This window comes from Coffea eugenioides, chromosome 3, assembly GCF_003713205.1.
Source record: "Coffea eugenioides isolate CCC68of chromosome 3, Ceug_1.0, whole genome shotgun sequence".
In the NCBI taxonomy this organism is placed as follows: Eukaryota; Viridiplantae; Streptophyta; class Magnoliopsida; order Gentianales; family Rubiaceae; genus Coffea; species Coffea eugenioides.
In genome coordinates, this window is record NC_040037.1 from 6,940,407 (window position 1) to 6,955,774 (window position 15,368).

At 36.5% G+C, this 15,368-nt stretch overlaps 4 protein-coding genes across 5 annotated transcripts; 2 read left to right on the plus strand and 2 right to left on the minus strand.

Annotated features, from left to right (window-relative positions):
* The first annotated feature begins 704 nt into the window (after positions 1-704).
* LOC113765890 (probable serine incorporator) lies at positions 705-5,531 on the plus strand. Its single transcript, XM_027310133.1, has 12 exons — positions 705-942; positions 1,360-1,436; positions 1,928-2,087; positions 2,288-2,312; positions 2,846-2,935; positions 3,200-3,371; positions 3,733-3,806; positions 4,387-4,456; positions 4,592-4,663; positions 4,815-4,948; positions 5,036-5,109; positions 5,458-5,531. Exons 1-12 carry the CDS (start codon positions 705-707, stop codon positions 5,529-5,531), a joined length of 1,260 nt encoding a protein of 419 aa, XP_027165934.1.
* Positions 5,532-6,669: 1,138 nt separating this feature from the next.
* Positions 6,670-7,890, minus strand: LOC113765891 (putative F-box protein At5g55150). The gene has a single exon (XM_027310134.1). It carries the CDS (start codon positions 7,888-7,890, stop codon positions 6,670-6,672), a length of 1,221 nt encoding a protein of 406 aa, XP_027165935.1.
* A 2,449-nt stretch (positions 7,891-10,339) lies between these two features.
* Positions 10,340-11,712, plus strand: LOC113766845 (dirigent protein 18-like). The gene has a single exon (XM_027311005.1). It carries the CDS (start codon positions 10,699-10,701, stop codon positions 11,449-11,451), a length of 753 nt encoding a protein of 250 aa, XP_027166806.1. The 5' UTR covers positions 10,340-10,698; the 3' UTR covers positions 11,452-11,712.
* A 360-nt stretch (positions 11,713-12,072) lies between these two features.
* Positions 12,073-14,975, minus strand: LOC113765432 (hydroxyethylthiazole kinase). Of its 2 annotated transcripts, XM_027309607.1 has the most exons (3): positions 14,531-14,975; positions 12,374-12,725; positions 12,073-12,268 (listed from the first exon to the last, which is right to left on the minus strand). In XM_027309607.1, exons 1-3 carry the CDS (start codon positions 14,960-14,962, stop codon positions 12,234-12,236), a joined length of 819 nt encoding a protein of 272 aa, XP_027165408.1. In that variant the 5' UTR covers positions 14,963-14,975; the 3' UTR covers positions 12,073-12,233. The 2 variants fall into 2 exon arrangements, with proteins under 2 accessions (XP_027165408.1, XP_027165407.1); XM_027309606.1 differs by having other exon boundaries at positions 12,073-12,725.
* Between the last annotated feature and the right edge of the window lie 393 nt (positions 14,976-15,368).

Consider the following 15,368-nt stretch of genomic DNA (forward strand, 5'->3'; position numbering starts at 1 on the left):
CAAAACAGAGAAAGGTTAGCCATTTACTCTATCATTTTGACACTTCTTCAGCTGTCCTGTATCAGTTAGTTGCAACACTATCAGACCAGTGCTAGCTGTCATTCTAGGAGTGTTTTACAAGTAATTGTACAATTCATGTTTTCAAGGTTTTGGTAGTGTATTAATTTTTAGTCAATCTACATTCCTCAAACACAGATTTAATTTAATCCAATCCTCCTCTAGAAGTTTAGCTATGTCTGACATATTCTTTAGCCAGCTTGCATTGTTCTAGGACTCATTTTTCTGCTACATTTTGTTCTTGCAATTGGAACTTCTTTTACATACGGAGAACTAATACTAACTTGTTTAACATCCTTACTGTGACTTTGACGAAAATGAATTTGGTTGGTGAAGCATGCTGATAAATTTACAAGGGAATAATTATTTGGACATCTAAACTTGCATACCATTTAAAGAACTGCTCATTTCACATCTAAGCTGCATTATCAAATGGAAAAGTGCTCCTTAAGTCATTATTGTCCTTGAGTGTAAAAGGGATTTCCAAAATCGGAAGCCTGAGCTCACTGTTGCACAATTTTACTTACTGGGCTCAGGATACAATGGCATTGGCAGATAATTGACTTAGCCAGAGCATTTTGCCTTGGATGATTATAGATTGTCGTATCTGAAGTTCCTGTTCAGAATATTGCAGCCTGAATTGTAGGATGGTTGAGTCTGCTGCACCAGATGAAGCCACCATGGTGGAAGTCAAATTGAGTGACAATGTGGCTATACATCCAGCAGAAAAGCACGGACAACTGGAACAGAAGAGTAACGAGAGCTTGGTTAAAAAGAAGAAATCTCTTCGAGCCCGTTATGCTTATGGCATGATTTTCTTGATAATAAATCTTACAGCTTGGTTCTTTCGTGACTATGGAGAAAAGATTCTCCCTCTACTTCACTGTAAGTCTAGAGTCCAGTTTCAAGTTGTCATGAATTTACTGTTTTTATAAATTATTTCTATTTTTTTTAAAGGACCGTGAACTCTAAAGGATAATTTACTTGAAGTTTACGATGATGGATGCTTTCATTTTCTCTGTCTTTCTACCAGATGTTCATTGAATGTTCATATATTTGTTGGATGTCCCTAATATTTTCATTTCAGTCTTATTTGATGAGAATATTACAGGAAAAGACTGCATGGTTTTGTCATTCAATTTTTTCCTCTTAATCTAAAGTATATGAAATAGTTCATATATGAAGTAGTTCATGTACGCTAATGTCATTTGACTATCCTCATTCATGTGCAATACACATGTATAAGAGGACAGGTGTTTATTATATCATCTGTTATGACCCCTTTCCCATCTTTTTCTGCAGATTCAAAAGCATGTAGAGTTGGACAAACTGGTTGCTTTCACACGCTCGGTGTTCTTCGTGTCAGTTTAGGATGCTTTGTATCTTTTTCTTGAAAGAGTCATCAGTGCTTAATTCTTGCTTATTGAGAATTAATTGAGTTTGCATAAAGCCTTAACCGGGAAGGCTTATATTTGAGTAAGTGAATTATTGAAAATGTTCTGTTTAGGTGTTTACTGGAAAAATGTGAGTTCAATTTCGGTACCAGGGTTAGACTTTGGAGCATGAATGCCAGATAAAGCGATCTTTGTCTTAGTTAGACAATTATCATAGGCCATCTAGCTTGATCCTGTAATATATCATGTCTAGATAGAATTGATGCATGATTTCATGAGTTAATACTTTCCAGAATTGCTATTGGGCTCCAACTTCTCTTTCTCTTGCATGGATTTTTTCCTCATTGCCTGTATACCCATGAGAATTTATCAGGCTACTGAACAGCAGTTATTCATCCTTCACTAGAAAGTTCAAATTATCTAAATTGCATACTTCTGCGTAATATCAAAAGTGGACACCTTGACATGAAATTCAGATATTCTTTTTCGGAATGTTTCTTACAACATGTAACACGAAGAAGTTGCATCAAGCCCGCAACCAATGGCATTCTGGATGGTGGGCTCTGAAGTTTGTTATACTGATTATCTCCTTGGTGATTCCATTCTTTGTCCCGTCCGATTATATTCAAGTTTATGGTACGTCCGCTGAAATCCAATTTGAATATACAAGATTTGTTTCATGAGTCATGACCACTTGATTTTGTTGTTAAACCTAATGCAACACAAAATTCTTACATTTCGAACATGAAGCTTTTCCTTTATAAGTCAATTCCAGTCTTATATCGTTTTTCTTTCTTAGTCAAGAACTAATTTAGTTTACTTGCTTCTTCTTGCAGGTGAAATTGCTCGCATTGGCGCGGGGTAGCCTTCAAAACTTATCTTACCTAAAAATTTCACTAGAACAATCTGATTGTTTAGAACTGCACGTCGACATCAATATTCTTCACATTTTAATGATGAAACTTTTCCTTTAAGTTCTGTAATATAATCATTCTAAGCAGTCTTTTCTTATACACAAATTGGAACTGCATGTCTGAAATCAGTCAGCGTACTAAGTATTTTCCCTTCTTAAATTAATGTGTCAAAGATTGGTTCTGCATATCTTTGCACATGATATATAAAGAAGATGGCTTGCACATCCAAAGCCTAGCCAAGAATTACAGCTTTTTCCCATTGGCACAATGAGCCTGAGAATTTACCATATCTGTTCATGTCCTTGACAAATATATTTGTTTATGTGCAAGTCTTGGTCTCAATTATCTTAGCCGTGCTGGATTAGAGTACCACGAACCATTTATACACTGAGAAATTGTCGCTTTTTGGTGTCAATTATAGCACAATTCTCCTTGTTGTTTTCGGGCTCCTGGAGTCACATTTTACTTCATATGCTGCAGGATATTTCTTCTTCTCCAACTTGTAAGTGTTATTGAGTTCATCACGTGGTGGAATGACTACTGGGTGCCTGATGAGGAAAAGAAACATAGGTATGTGATCTTGATTCGCAGTAAACATATTCCTCTTTAAGCTCATATTATCTGTTGTTTAGTAAATGAATACGAATTAAAAGTAGGGAACTTTTGAAAGAATCTGATGACCTAAACGACTGTATCCTAGATCAAACATCAGCTATGGAGCTAATTTTACTCTAGGCGCCCCACTGGCTCAAGGAAATTAAGTTCCTTTTGTTTTTTTCACATATATGGACCATTATGATGTTTAACTTGCATTGCACTTAACATCCCTTGCAGCTGCTCTCTGGGAATATTCATGTCAACCTTATTCTACATTGGTTCAGTTTGCGGGATTGTTTTGATGTTTGTGCTCTATGGCTCAAAGGCATCATGCACTCTCAACATATTCTTCATCTCCTGGACAGGAATTTTGCTAGCCGTAATGATGATTATATCCTTGCATTATAAGGTAAGTTCCAAGAGAATGCATTTCCAAGCATTGTAACTTCATCGATATACAAAGCTTCCAAATGATCACCACAACCAGCATTTTCTAATTTTATCCACTGATAATGAAGTTACTTCATTGAAAGATTATTTGACTTGTACATGCCCAAATTTAAGTTAGAGCCCATACATTGCATGTAATCTGTCTTCCAACTATAGTACAAAATGCAGATTCTCTTATATGCTCTCACTTCAAAGTTACACCATTTTTTGCAGTCCAAAAAATATATATATATATATGTGTGTGTGTGTGTGCGCTTCAATTATGATGTTGATGTGCCATACTTACATCTAATTCATGGTTATTTCCATGCTTAGGACAGGTGAATAGAGGTCTTTTGTCTTCAGGGATTATGGCTTCTTATATTGTTTTCCTTTGTTGGAGCGCTATCAGAAGGTGAGAGTTTTCATGCATAAAAGTAATCAGAAAATTATACAGATAGAACAAGCATTTTGTGAAGAAGTTCTGAGTTCAGATTCTTTGCTGGAGAATTCTACATGTACATTGCTAATACATTAAGCTCATTATAGGTTGTCCGGCCTAATATTTCCGTCTTAAATCTTAACGTGTAGGCATTTCGTCATTTTTTCAATTCTGCTGGATTAGCATAGTGGATAAAGAGAGAGTATTGCTAGTTAGAAATTGATGATTTTGAACAAGATCTAATTCTATATATATATAAAAATAACCCTTTTCTCACCAGCAAAAGCAACCAAATATTCTGAATAAGCATCGATTATTTTCTGTTTCAGTTGAAAGATTTTGGTTAGAATTTCCTATGTTCACTTTTATCAAGTCTCCCTTCAAACTTTGATAGTAGCTTTGGTTGACACTTGACAAATCACTATATTCATTCCAGCTCAAACATTTACAGTTACTTCAGATTTATAATGTGGATTAAGAAAATCTTCAAATTTTGTGACATTTCGTTTTAAACTAACTTAATGCTTTCTGCTTTTGCCTATATGTTTTCCAGTGAACCAGCTACTGCTAAATGTAGCCCTCAGACCCAAGATGGCGGACATGGAGGTTGGACAACTGTAATTGTAAGAGAAAACATCCTTTTGATATACCTATTCCCCTATCAGTCGTAACTGCCAAAAATGGAGAGCTAAGAAAACTTTCCTACTTTGCATTCAACTATTCAACTGAAGTGAACGTCTCCATTCTGTTGCTTCCAGGGCTTTTTTATAGCTGTTTGTGCAATTGTCATGGCAACTTTTTCCACTGGAATTGATTCACAAACCTTTCAGGTGAACTGAGGTTCTTTATCAATGAAACCACAGATGCAGTCATTCTGTTACACCAGAAGCGCACTTTATTCTGATAATATCAGGCATCGTTTAGCAGATAATTTCTTCATCTTCCGGAGGGATTATTGATTTTGCTTTCATTGTCTTCCAGTTTCGTAAAGACGACATTCAATCGGAGGATGATATCCCATATAAGTATGGCTTTTTCCACTTGGTGTTCTCCCTGGGGGCCATGTACTTTGCAATGCTATTCATCAGTTGGAATCTAGATAGCTTGACAAAAAGGTAACAACCATGCTCTCAATACTCCATAGACCTCTTTTCCTGCTCAAGTTTGATCTACTCTCCTCATGAATCAATCTCAAACAACAGATGGTGCATTGATGTTGGCTGGGCTAGTACATGGGTGAAGATCATCAATGAATGGTTTGCAGCCACAATATACTGTGAGTTAATTTAACTGTTATCCCCAACTTTCGAATTCCTTCTGTGATCAAAGCTTCTGTATCAGATTTACTTTGTGTATGCATCTAGCCATTGTTGGAGTTCCACAGCTGATTGTCATGTAAATGCAAAGCTTCTCTTTACCTTTTCCCAGTTCCAAGCCACATAAAGAGTACACCATAAGAGTACCCCATAATCAGTACAGGTTTCCAACAGGAGGAATGACAGATTTGCATGCCATCATAAAATTGAAAATCAGCAGAGTCTAGATTTTGGAGATAAACAATCTGAGTCTTGTCATGCTAGGCAATTCTTGCTGTTTGTAATACTGTTTACATTTTTCATTGCAGTGTGGAAATTGATTTCCCCAGTAGTGAGACAGAACAAAGTTATGCACCACGAAGAGCCTGTGCAGGGAGTATAAAATCTAGCTTCAGGATTTTGGATTTTGTTCTTCCACGAATGTATAAATCGAGCACAAGTTCTTTTTTTTGGCAGATTTGTATCTCTATTTTTTTTCTTCATTTGTTGTGGCAATCAAATTGTGTGTCAGAGTACAAAATAAAGATAACCCCTGAAAAACAATAAGTAGTATTTAATGTCCCTAATAAGCAAATAAAGCACATGCTTCGTCCACGCCTTTCATCAATCTTTACTCGTTTAAGTAGAAGGCGCGAAATATAACACAACATTGCTCAATAAAATGACACTCATTAAAAAATGTAATCATTAATTTCATTTATTTTGAGTTTCAGATTCTCAAATTGCCAATAAGTTTTTGTTTTTGGATTATATCTCATGTCATCTCAGCAGCAATCGCTTTATAGTTATTATCATTTTCACTGTTTCCATCTTTTCAAAATCCTCAACCATTTTGCATTCTTGCAATTAACTTCATTGCAGTGATATTTTTTTTCAAATCCTCACTTCTGTAATTTTTTCCTGTTAAATTTCTGTTCGAGTTATCATTCATAAATAGGCCAAATAAATTAGCAAATTCAAGAATGAAGACGGGGGCTGCAAGAGATTGGATGGAATGAGGGACAAGAATTTAATACACCTAAAACAGGAAGAAGGTGCCAAACTTGCCTCCTGCGAATTCACCAATCTTGCATACTACATTGATACCTGTTTTGGTCAATTGGAATGAGAAGAAGGAAGAAGGTGACATCAAGTTCTGTAAGAAGTTTGGAGATTTGAAATCTCAGAAGCCATCCAGAAATACTATACAAATATTACACCACTAGACTGTTACATTTGTTTCCAAGTTCTTCACTCAGACAGAGAGGTAACATCACAGAGCAATATTTCTTTGATAATGCAACTGAGGCCTTGTTTTGATCAAGATTTGACATTTCAGTTTTAAGGTCTGAAGATTGTGGATGCATCACAGAAATATGCTCTGAAGACAATTAGTTAAACAAAAAAGGAAAAATTGGGATGCTATTTCTAATAATTAATTTTTTTGATTTGAAAGTAAGAAAATGTTTCATAATATGGGAAGGGAAAAAAAATCATCAAGTTCATTTGTACGTGTCCATTACTACTAGTTACAAGCCTCACTAATTTGGCAAAACCCAAAAGGGTGTTGGATCAAATCTCTCCACACAATAAGGCACAAGTGAAGCAATGCTGTTTTCTTCTAAGCTGTATGAGCCAAAATCATGACCTCCATACAAGTAATCTTCATGCATCCGATCCCAATAATCATCGGTGTAATAAATCGAGTTCGGCATGAATTCTGGATAATCCTTCACAGAGAGTGAAATCCCATGATTTCCACCCAAAAAGATCACCTGATCCTTCAAGGATGTCACTTTTTCCAATTTCTTTTCGATCATATTTAACTTGTAAACCTGGAAGCTGAACGTTTTATAAGGAAAAAGCAGAGGATGGCTATCTTCATCTGTCAGAAGATCTCCCTCAGGATGAAGCTGCCCTTGATCATCCACGAACTCCCCGATAAACCTCTCAATGAGCAGAAGTTCCCCCAGTGACGGCGCCAAGTACCATTGAGTACAACAAATCTCTCTTGGATAACTCGAGTCTGTTGTGTAACAACATTCCAGGCATATCTTTTTGGTCGGAGAACGAGAATCAGAAATTTCCCATACCTCAATTTGCCCCTCCCTCAATGCATATAGCAGCGTATCATAGCATACAACATCATCATAGCCATCAGAATTGCTAAATCTCACCCATTCTCGATCTCCAAAGCCACAAAAAGCAAGTTTCTCGCGACAACCGTATATGATGATGACCTTGTAGTTCTCATCTAATGATGGATTAGCCGTTAATATTGCTTTCTGAATCATTGTGGGAGATTGAATCATAGAAAACTTAGGCCCATAACTTTGTGTTGTTGGAATGGTGCCTTTTTCAGGGAGTGGGATGCAGGTTCTGGAGAAAACATTCATCAAATAAAGCTCCGAACCCTTGTCTTCAGCCACCATCCAGCCATGCGAGGAACCTATAAATCGAAAACCATCGGATGCTGAAAAAACATCTTCAGGTTTTTCGAATTCCAAGTTGAGATCGTAGATTGTTCCGTCTTTTATGCTGCATGCACCAAGTCTTACATGTTCAGCGTCAGTTTCTCGAGTTAAAGGACAAAGTAGAAGTGGCCCTGGTGATGAGTATCTCTCAGCAGCAGCAAACCATGAAGAACAAACCGCTTTGAAACGTATGATATCTAGGTATAACAGCTTTGAAGCTATAATTCCAAGAAGTTCTTGATTCAGCTCAGACCAATTTGGCCGTGATTTCTTGTTATTCCCAGTCATTTTTCGGCTGATTTTTTGAAGAATATTGGAGTCTCACGAGTAGCAAAGATTTGATTGAAGAGGAACGTGTATATATGAAGCATAATAATGTAAGAGTTCTATAGTAATACGAGTTGGTCTTTCCCTAATTTACTGAACTTTTTGGAGAATAATGGGGTCTCACCAGTAGCAAAAATTTGATTGAAGGGGGATGTGTATATACGAAGCATAATAATGTAAGAGTTCTATAGTTATACGAGTTAGTCTTTCCCTAATTCGCTGAATTTTTTGGAGAATAATAGAGTCTCACGAGTAGCAAAGGTTTGATTGAAGAGGGACTTGTATACATGAAGCATAACAATGTAAGAGTTCTATAGTTATACGAGTTGGTCTTTCCCTAATTCTTAAAGGAATCGAAGATGTAGGTTTGCGTTTGATGTTTCCAACAATTGTTGGGGGATCAGGAAAATTACCACGGCGGTGGCAATTTGGAATTTCTTGTAGTTTAATAAACTTCTCCAATTTTGACCTGGATTTGACTTTTCAATTGGTTTCCAAAAATTTCACCCCCGTTATATGCAGATTTTAACTGCTGTAAATGATTCAGGACCTCATCAAATTGCTACAGAGGTATTAACTCCTAAGCCAAAAAGAAGCAAGGATGGGATTTGGGGTTTTTGATCCGAAGATATATAGGAGATTCAATTAAAATGAAGGCGCTGTTCTTTCCCTTGTCAGAATCACGCCTTTGGATTGGAATGTTAGGGAAGTCCTAATATGTTCATTTTCTTGATCACGCCTTTATGGAGAGCATTGTTTAGGATACTGTTGCACTTCAATTTTGACCAAAGCAAAAAATGAGAATTACAAATACTAAACAAATTTGCCCTTGAAGGACCAAGGTTTTACCTTAACCAAAATTCACAAAATTGGATATTGTTGCAGAGGCTTAATATGTTATTGCTGTGTTTAATACAGTTTATAAGGAGTCTTGTAGGAATTGGCTTATTACCGGATTAAGGATGTTGAATACATAAATTTCCTAAATTCAAAATCACCTACTAAAGTGCAGTCATGGGTACAATGCATGATTAGCAATGAGGGAACAATCTTTGAAGAGTAAATTCTGAAACTAAATCCACATATTCAAAAGTATAATTCATGAATTGGTCGACTTCTTCCTCTACAAAAATCCCAAGTTGCAGGGCAAATAAAATTTAAGATTAATGTTCTATACATTGACAGTGCATACACTTTTATCATTAGACACATAACACATAATTCAAATTTTGCATACGTATCGTATATCCAACCGTGATAGTGTATACACCATCGATATATATAAGATTTACTTATAGATTTAGTGTAAGATCTAGCCCAATTCTTGAGAATGAAAAAAAAAATGCAGAATTTAAAAACGAGTCCTTTGAAGCTAGAACCATGACATCCGGATATGGAAGTAAAGAAACAATCATTGACAGAGGAAACATCCATCTAAATTATGATTAAAGAACCATGTAAGGACCAGAGTCCATTGGCTTTTTTTTTTTTGTCAAACATTGGCTTTGGTACATCTCATAATCTCGGCAAATTTACTTCCATAAGCACTTTTCACTAAAACCATTCTAGTGTTCTGAGATCCCCCCCTTCATATTCAAGAATTCTAGTCTTCATGTGTGGTTAATAACTTGCTGCAGTTAAGAGGTCACAACTCTATTTTGTTCCACCCTCAGAAACTAGTTTAACTTGATTGAGGTCAAAACGGATTGGTTTGTACTAATGGGATAATACCTAATCGATCTCTAGAGAAGAGAATATAAACAGAAGTACAAAACTAAAACAGATATTGTGGAAAGATCTTGTGACAAATTCATAAGGGACTTAAATTCCCAAATTTGTATTCTATTCTCCTTTTTCCTTTTTTCCCTCTTTCCTCTCCAACTTTAAGCAACAGCTCTAACTTCATTCTGGAATCTAGCAAGAATTCCAACACCTGCACAACAGACAAGCAAACAAACAGTTTTTACCTGTAATGAACACAGCAACCTTTTCAGGGAAATGTGTAAAAGAAGTATTGGATTTATTATCATTTGATCATTTTACCTGATTATTTTGAAAAATCAAAATTTTTAATGGTCTCTTTTAACATTGTATTCCGATTATAAACTGGCATTATTCTCTATAATTAGTTTTTATAATCAAATTTTGGATAATTTAAAACAAACGAGAACCAAGCCATTCTCAAATTTTCTTCTTCTTTTTTTCCCCGAAAATAGTGACAATCCAAATGGAACCTTTTATATTACAGTTTACCGCAAAGAAAAGATCAGGAGGCAATAATCTGGTATAGCCAAAAAATTGATTGAACTAAGTGTATAGCTTTTGAATTATTTACCAAAGTGGATAAACTCAACAAGGGCCTTATTCACTCGGATGTAACAAAATCATATCTCTAAACAAAGCCCTCAAATTTCCAAAAAGAAACACAGGAAATGCAATATTCCTCCCTCTGTGGATGGCCTGGGGAGAAGTGGAAGCGTTCTAGTTTAAGATATTCCAATCTCCAACAACTTCACCATTTTTTTCCTCTTTTTTATGCTAAACAACAACTGCACCATTTTTCTCTTCTTTATGATGCCAAACAACAACTTCACTATCATTTCCAGCCAAATAACAACTCCACGAAATGCTCTAACATTCTCTGATCACTATATATACAGGAGACCAAAAACAATTGTGCATCCTGAATTTAGAAAAACATTTTCTTCTTCATTATACATCAGAAAAAAAATCCCTTGAAATCCAAGGTTGAAATCCATAATTCTCAACATGTTCAAGCAATCTTCAATATCCATTTTCCTTGCAATGGTATTTGCAGCCATACATGCTGCAACTATTGTAGATGCAGTTGATCCTGCACCAGTAGGAGAGCCAATTCTCGAGTTATACATGCATGACATTCTTGGAGGCAGCAATCCCACAGCCAGACCCATCACTGGCTTGCTAGGCAACATATACAGTGGCCAAGTGCCTTTCGCAAGGCCTCTAGGTTTCGTTCCCCCTCAGAATGGTGTTGTCATCCCCAACGCCAATGGCGCAATCCCAACCGTCAACATCAATGGCATTCCCTTGGGTACTGGCTTAGCAGGTACAGCTTTTACTGGTCAAAACAATGTCAATAACAATGGTAATCCAATCACTACCCAACTTGGACCTGATGGCCTGGGACTCGGCTTTGGAACAATAACTGTGATTGATGATATTTTAACCTCTTCACCTGAGTTTGGCACCCAGCCATTGGGGCAAGCCCAGGGAGTGTATGTTGCAAGCTCTGCTGATGGGAGTACACAGATGATGGCATTCACAGCTATGATGGAAGGAGGGGAATATGGTGATAGCTTGAACTTCTTTGGAGTTTACAAGATTGGAAGTACCATGTCACGTCTGTCAGTTACAGGAGGCACTGGCAACTTCAAGAATGCTTGTGGGTTTGCGGAAGTCCGATCACTCATACCATCTGGGCAGCATGTTATAGATGGTGCAGAGACATTGCTGAGGCTCACAGTCCATCTTACTTATTGAGATTGTTTTGCTACTCAACAGAAACATGTTGGTTTGTTTGTGTGAAAATTGAGTGAGCTTGTTGTGCATTTCATCATATCAACATACCATTGCTCAAAAAGAAACAAAAAATTATGTTTCCATCTTATCTATTCATGAATTTGTTGTCAATGGCTTTCTGTATCAGCAGACTCGGCAAAGAAAATTAAGAATTGCTTGTTGTACAAAAAATCATGGATAACGATATTTTTCACATTAAAATTAAATGCCTATGTTGATGCCTCAAAGAGCAAGAGAGAGAGAGAGAGAGAGAGAGTAAAACACAGAAACCAGAAATAAGAAAGTCAATGAAGAAAGAATAACAGAATATTTAAAGTTACTGTTTCCAAAACAACATTTAATCATTTCCTTCCTTAACATAATGACCATAGTAATAAATGGAAACTAATTCATTTATTGCTCCATGAACAGAATGAAAGAGAGTAAACTAAAAGTAATTACAAGGTGATCATCTTTCGACTGTGATCTCCATTATTGAGTTTGTAGCTTTGCTTTCCATACATTAGAAGATAAAGTTCAATGTAAACAACTTCAAGATGGATATTACCAAAGCCCAATGATATTGAAACTAAGTATAGACAATTTCTATTCCAATAGCTTGCAAATTATATTCAAAGATGGAAGACAGTAGTAAGTGCATAAAACAATACAGCTCGATTATTTACTACAAATGATCTAGAACTGATTTTCATATAGTATAGACCTTAAGATGATCATAATCTAGTTTTCAAGAAGTCAGATCCTTAAGAATGATCATGCATCATGGGCTCAATACAGACTGCAAAAATGACTCAAGTAGGTGGAATAGTTATTGCCTATGTACATTCTATTGCACTAATGCATTATTACAACTTGGTTATCTTCACTCGATTAAAAACTGTACCTTGATCAAGCCCATAAAGTGAATCAATCAAGTGCATCCGCAATGAAGCTGGACCTTTTGCCATGTCCATCCCTATCTCACTGGCTACACCAAACAAAGACAATGCAGAAGCTGTGGCTTCAACTACGTGTAGAGGATCAATTGCAACAAACGCAGCAATGAGGGCAGTGACCGAGCACCCTGTTGCTGTAATCTTCTGCAGCATGGCTACTCCATTTCGTATGCTGACAGCTTGCTGTCCATCTGTGACAACATCAACAGCTCCAGACACTGCTACCACACATCCACTCAGTTGAGCCAGGGATTTTGCTGCTTCCACTACATCTGTAGATTCATGTCTGCTGTCCACACCCTTTTACAAAAGAAAAATGTATTAGAACTCAAAATTAACCAACTATGTTATGTTGAAGTTTAGTTAACTCAACATCAAAGATAGTCGCCCTTGCTATGACTCTTCAACAAGATTTTTGTCACTCACAAAATAAACTAAATAGCTGAAACTGAAAATAGAGATTTTATTACGAGTATCTTATACACACCCTAATCTGACTTCCATTTCCACAACCTGTATTATCATTTCCACAGATTGGAATTATCATTTGCCAGAGAAAGGAACTGGAAGCCAAGAAAGACAACAGAACCACAAAAGAAATTGCAGATATGTTTATTTTGTTTAGATGGTAAGCATTAGATGATACTGGATGTTCCAGGATCAGCTGTCACCTCAATGAAACACTCAAATCCGTGTATTCTTGCAAGAGATACCAAAGGAAGGGTAATATGGCTAGTAACCAAGTTATCTGATGCATTAATTTAGTTACATCAAGGTGCAGGTCCAAGTAATCAGGAGCTGAGAGTTCTCAGCTTAACAGCAAGTAAAATGGGACTGATGATCCTTAAAGAAAAATATTTCGCCTGTCGCAAAATCAAACACAGGCTCTCAGTAAAATCAGCATCCAAAACGTATCTAGCACGACATTCAGTCGAGTAGTCTGGGAGACGAGTATGGGACTATAAGCACCGCCAAATGCTTCTAATCTTAAGTCAAGTATGCCAAGAAACTGAGGGCGTTAAATTGCTCCTGCAGTCCACTCTCACCTAAGACACGAATATGAACTCCGTGTACCAATCACATGCATTGCTTTGGTGAAATATATGAACCAAGTTATTCAACAACTTTGGTCTTTTATGCAAAGCAAAATACAGCAAATATGCAAAGTACACAGGCACCGATCTATCTAAGTTCCATATTTATTAGAAACATTTCTTCCATGAAGCACAAGTAATCTATTTTATTTCTCCATTCTTCTCAGCATTCAGATTGAACAAGACTAAGAACTTAAAAATCAATAAGACAATGAAAATTATATATAAAAAGGACGTATAGTTCATGTACAGACATCCACAGAAACAATATTTCTTTTTGCAATAAAGATTCACCCTTTCAAAAGCAAGACAGATATTTGTCATATGATAGGATTACAGAGCTGTACCTCTCAAAGCTAATAAGAAAGAAGCCTGACTTCTAAGTTTCATACAAGAATACAAGAACACAATAGCCCATCTACAAAACCTGCAGGACCATACCTACCCAATAATGCGGGGTAAACTTGTCAGAAGATAAAGTAAAACTAACGAAAAACAAACTCAAAGGACATGAATCTCCTATGAAAGATTCAATTTATCCCCTTTCTCCTATTTTAGGGATTTGTAATGAACACAGCGACCTTTTCAGGGCAAGGTACTTGGGCATTATCTCCCACTGAAAATAGGACGAGGCTGCAAAAATCCATTTGTATTAACTTTGCATGGATTTATATCCATTAACAATGGAGCAACAGCAGTTAAGAAAATTGAATACTTTACAACTGTTTCCAATGCATAAAAGATTTAGACTATTCAAATCTCTTCCGAAATTTCCATAACTTTTACGCTTTTAGCACAGAGAAACTCATTCAAGAAATGCATAAAAGATAAAACAATAATTACTTCAAAGTAAAAGCCTTCTATATTGTCCTCCCAGTCTTTCTCTGAATTATATCATAAATAAAAGAGCCAACGTAATAAACACCAAAGTGTATTCATCATCACCAACACACGTCTAAACAATAATTGCGAACTCAAGAAATTTTCAAAAAATTCAATCTTGAAACTAACCTTTGAATTGGGGTCGACAGAACCCTTAAAAAGTGCCAGAATCTCAGACCCATTACCCCTAATAACACTTGGCTTCATCCCAAGAAGTTCAAGACAGGCCATCAACCGGAAACTGGAAGCACCAGCTGCCACAGGGTCCAGAACCCAAGGCTTCCCTTCTTTGTTCGCCGTCTCTGCAGCCACCTTCATGGCCGGTAGCCAGTCAGGAGTGAGTGTGCCCACGTTAATGCAGAGCGCGTGAACTTTAGGAGTGAATTCAGGGATTTCATCAATTGAGTGAACCATGGCCGGCGATGCTCCGGCGGATAAAAGCACGTTGGCCATTAAATCCATTGATACAAAGTTCGTGATACACTGGACTAATGGGCACTCTTGCCGGAGTTTTGTCAAGTGGGCCCATGCCTGTTGTCTCCATTCTTCTGGGTTGTCCATATTGTTGCTGCTTTTTTTGTTTTTAGCTGCTTGATTTTGGGAGATAATCCGATGGGGAAGAGAAAAGGGAGACCTTGATCGCTTGATGGGGATATTGCAACTGAAGGCCCTCAATTTGTGCACTAGTTTGTTTTAGCCTATTAAATTCACTTCAGACTTCATTGGTTGCTCTTTTATGAAATGATTATATATGTCATACACAACATGCAAAGCATTGCACAAATTTTAAATTTCATATGAAACATTTTAAATAAAGTATTTTAAATATAAGAGATAGTTTACTTTAGTGTGTTTGGATACAAGCTTATTTGGGATGATTTTTCAAAAAATACTATAATACTTTTTTGATGTTATATACGTGAGATAAAATATAATTGAGAAATATGTCCATCATACAAACAAATAA

What these genes read in the sequence shown, in the direction of transcription:
- LOC113765890 (XM_027310133.1), top strand. Translation starts at nt 705, where the DNA reads ATGGTTGAGTCTGCTGCACCAGATGAAGCCACCATGGTGGAAGTCAAA. An exon ending in CGATTATATTCAAGTTTATG is followed by an intron (nt 2,088 to 2,287) that starts GTACGTCCGCTG and finishes TTCTTCTTGCAG; the next exon opens with GTGAAATTGCTCGCATTGGC. An exon ending in TGTTGGAGCGCTATCAGAAG is followed by an intron (nt 3,807 to 4,386) that starts GTGAGAGTTTTC and finishes TATGTTTTCCAG; the next exon opens with TGAACCAGCTACTGCTAAAT.
- LOC113765891 (XM_027310134.1), bottom strand. Translation starts at nt 7,890, where the DNA reads ATGACTGGGAATAACAAGAAATCACGGCCAAATTGGTCTGAGCTGAAT.
- LOC113766845 (XM_027311005.1), top strand. Translation starts at nt 10,699, where the DNA reads ATGTTCAAGCAATCTTCAATATCCATTTTCCTTGCAATGGTATTTGCA.
- LOC113765432 (XM_027309606.1), bottom strand. Translation starts at nt 14,962, where the DNA reads ATGGACAACCCAGAAGAATGGAGACAACAGGCATGGGCCCACTTGACA. An exon ending in CTGTCGACCCCAATTCAAAG is followed by an intron (nt 12,726 to 14,530) that starts GTTAGTTTCAAG and finishes CTTTTGTAAAAG; the next exon opens with GGTGTGGACAGCAGACATGA.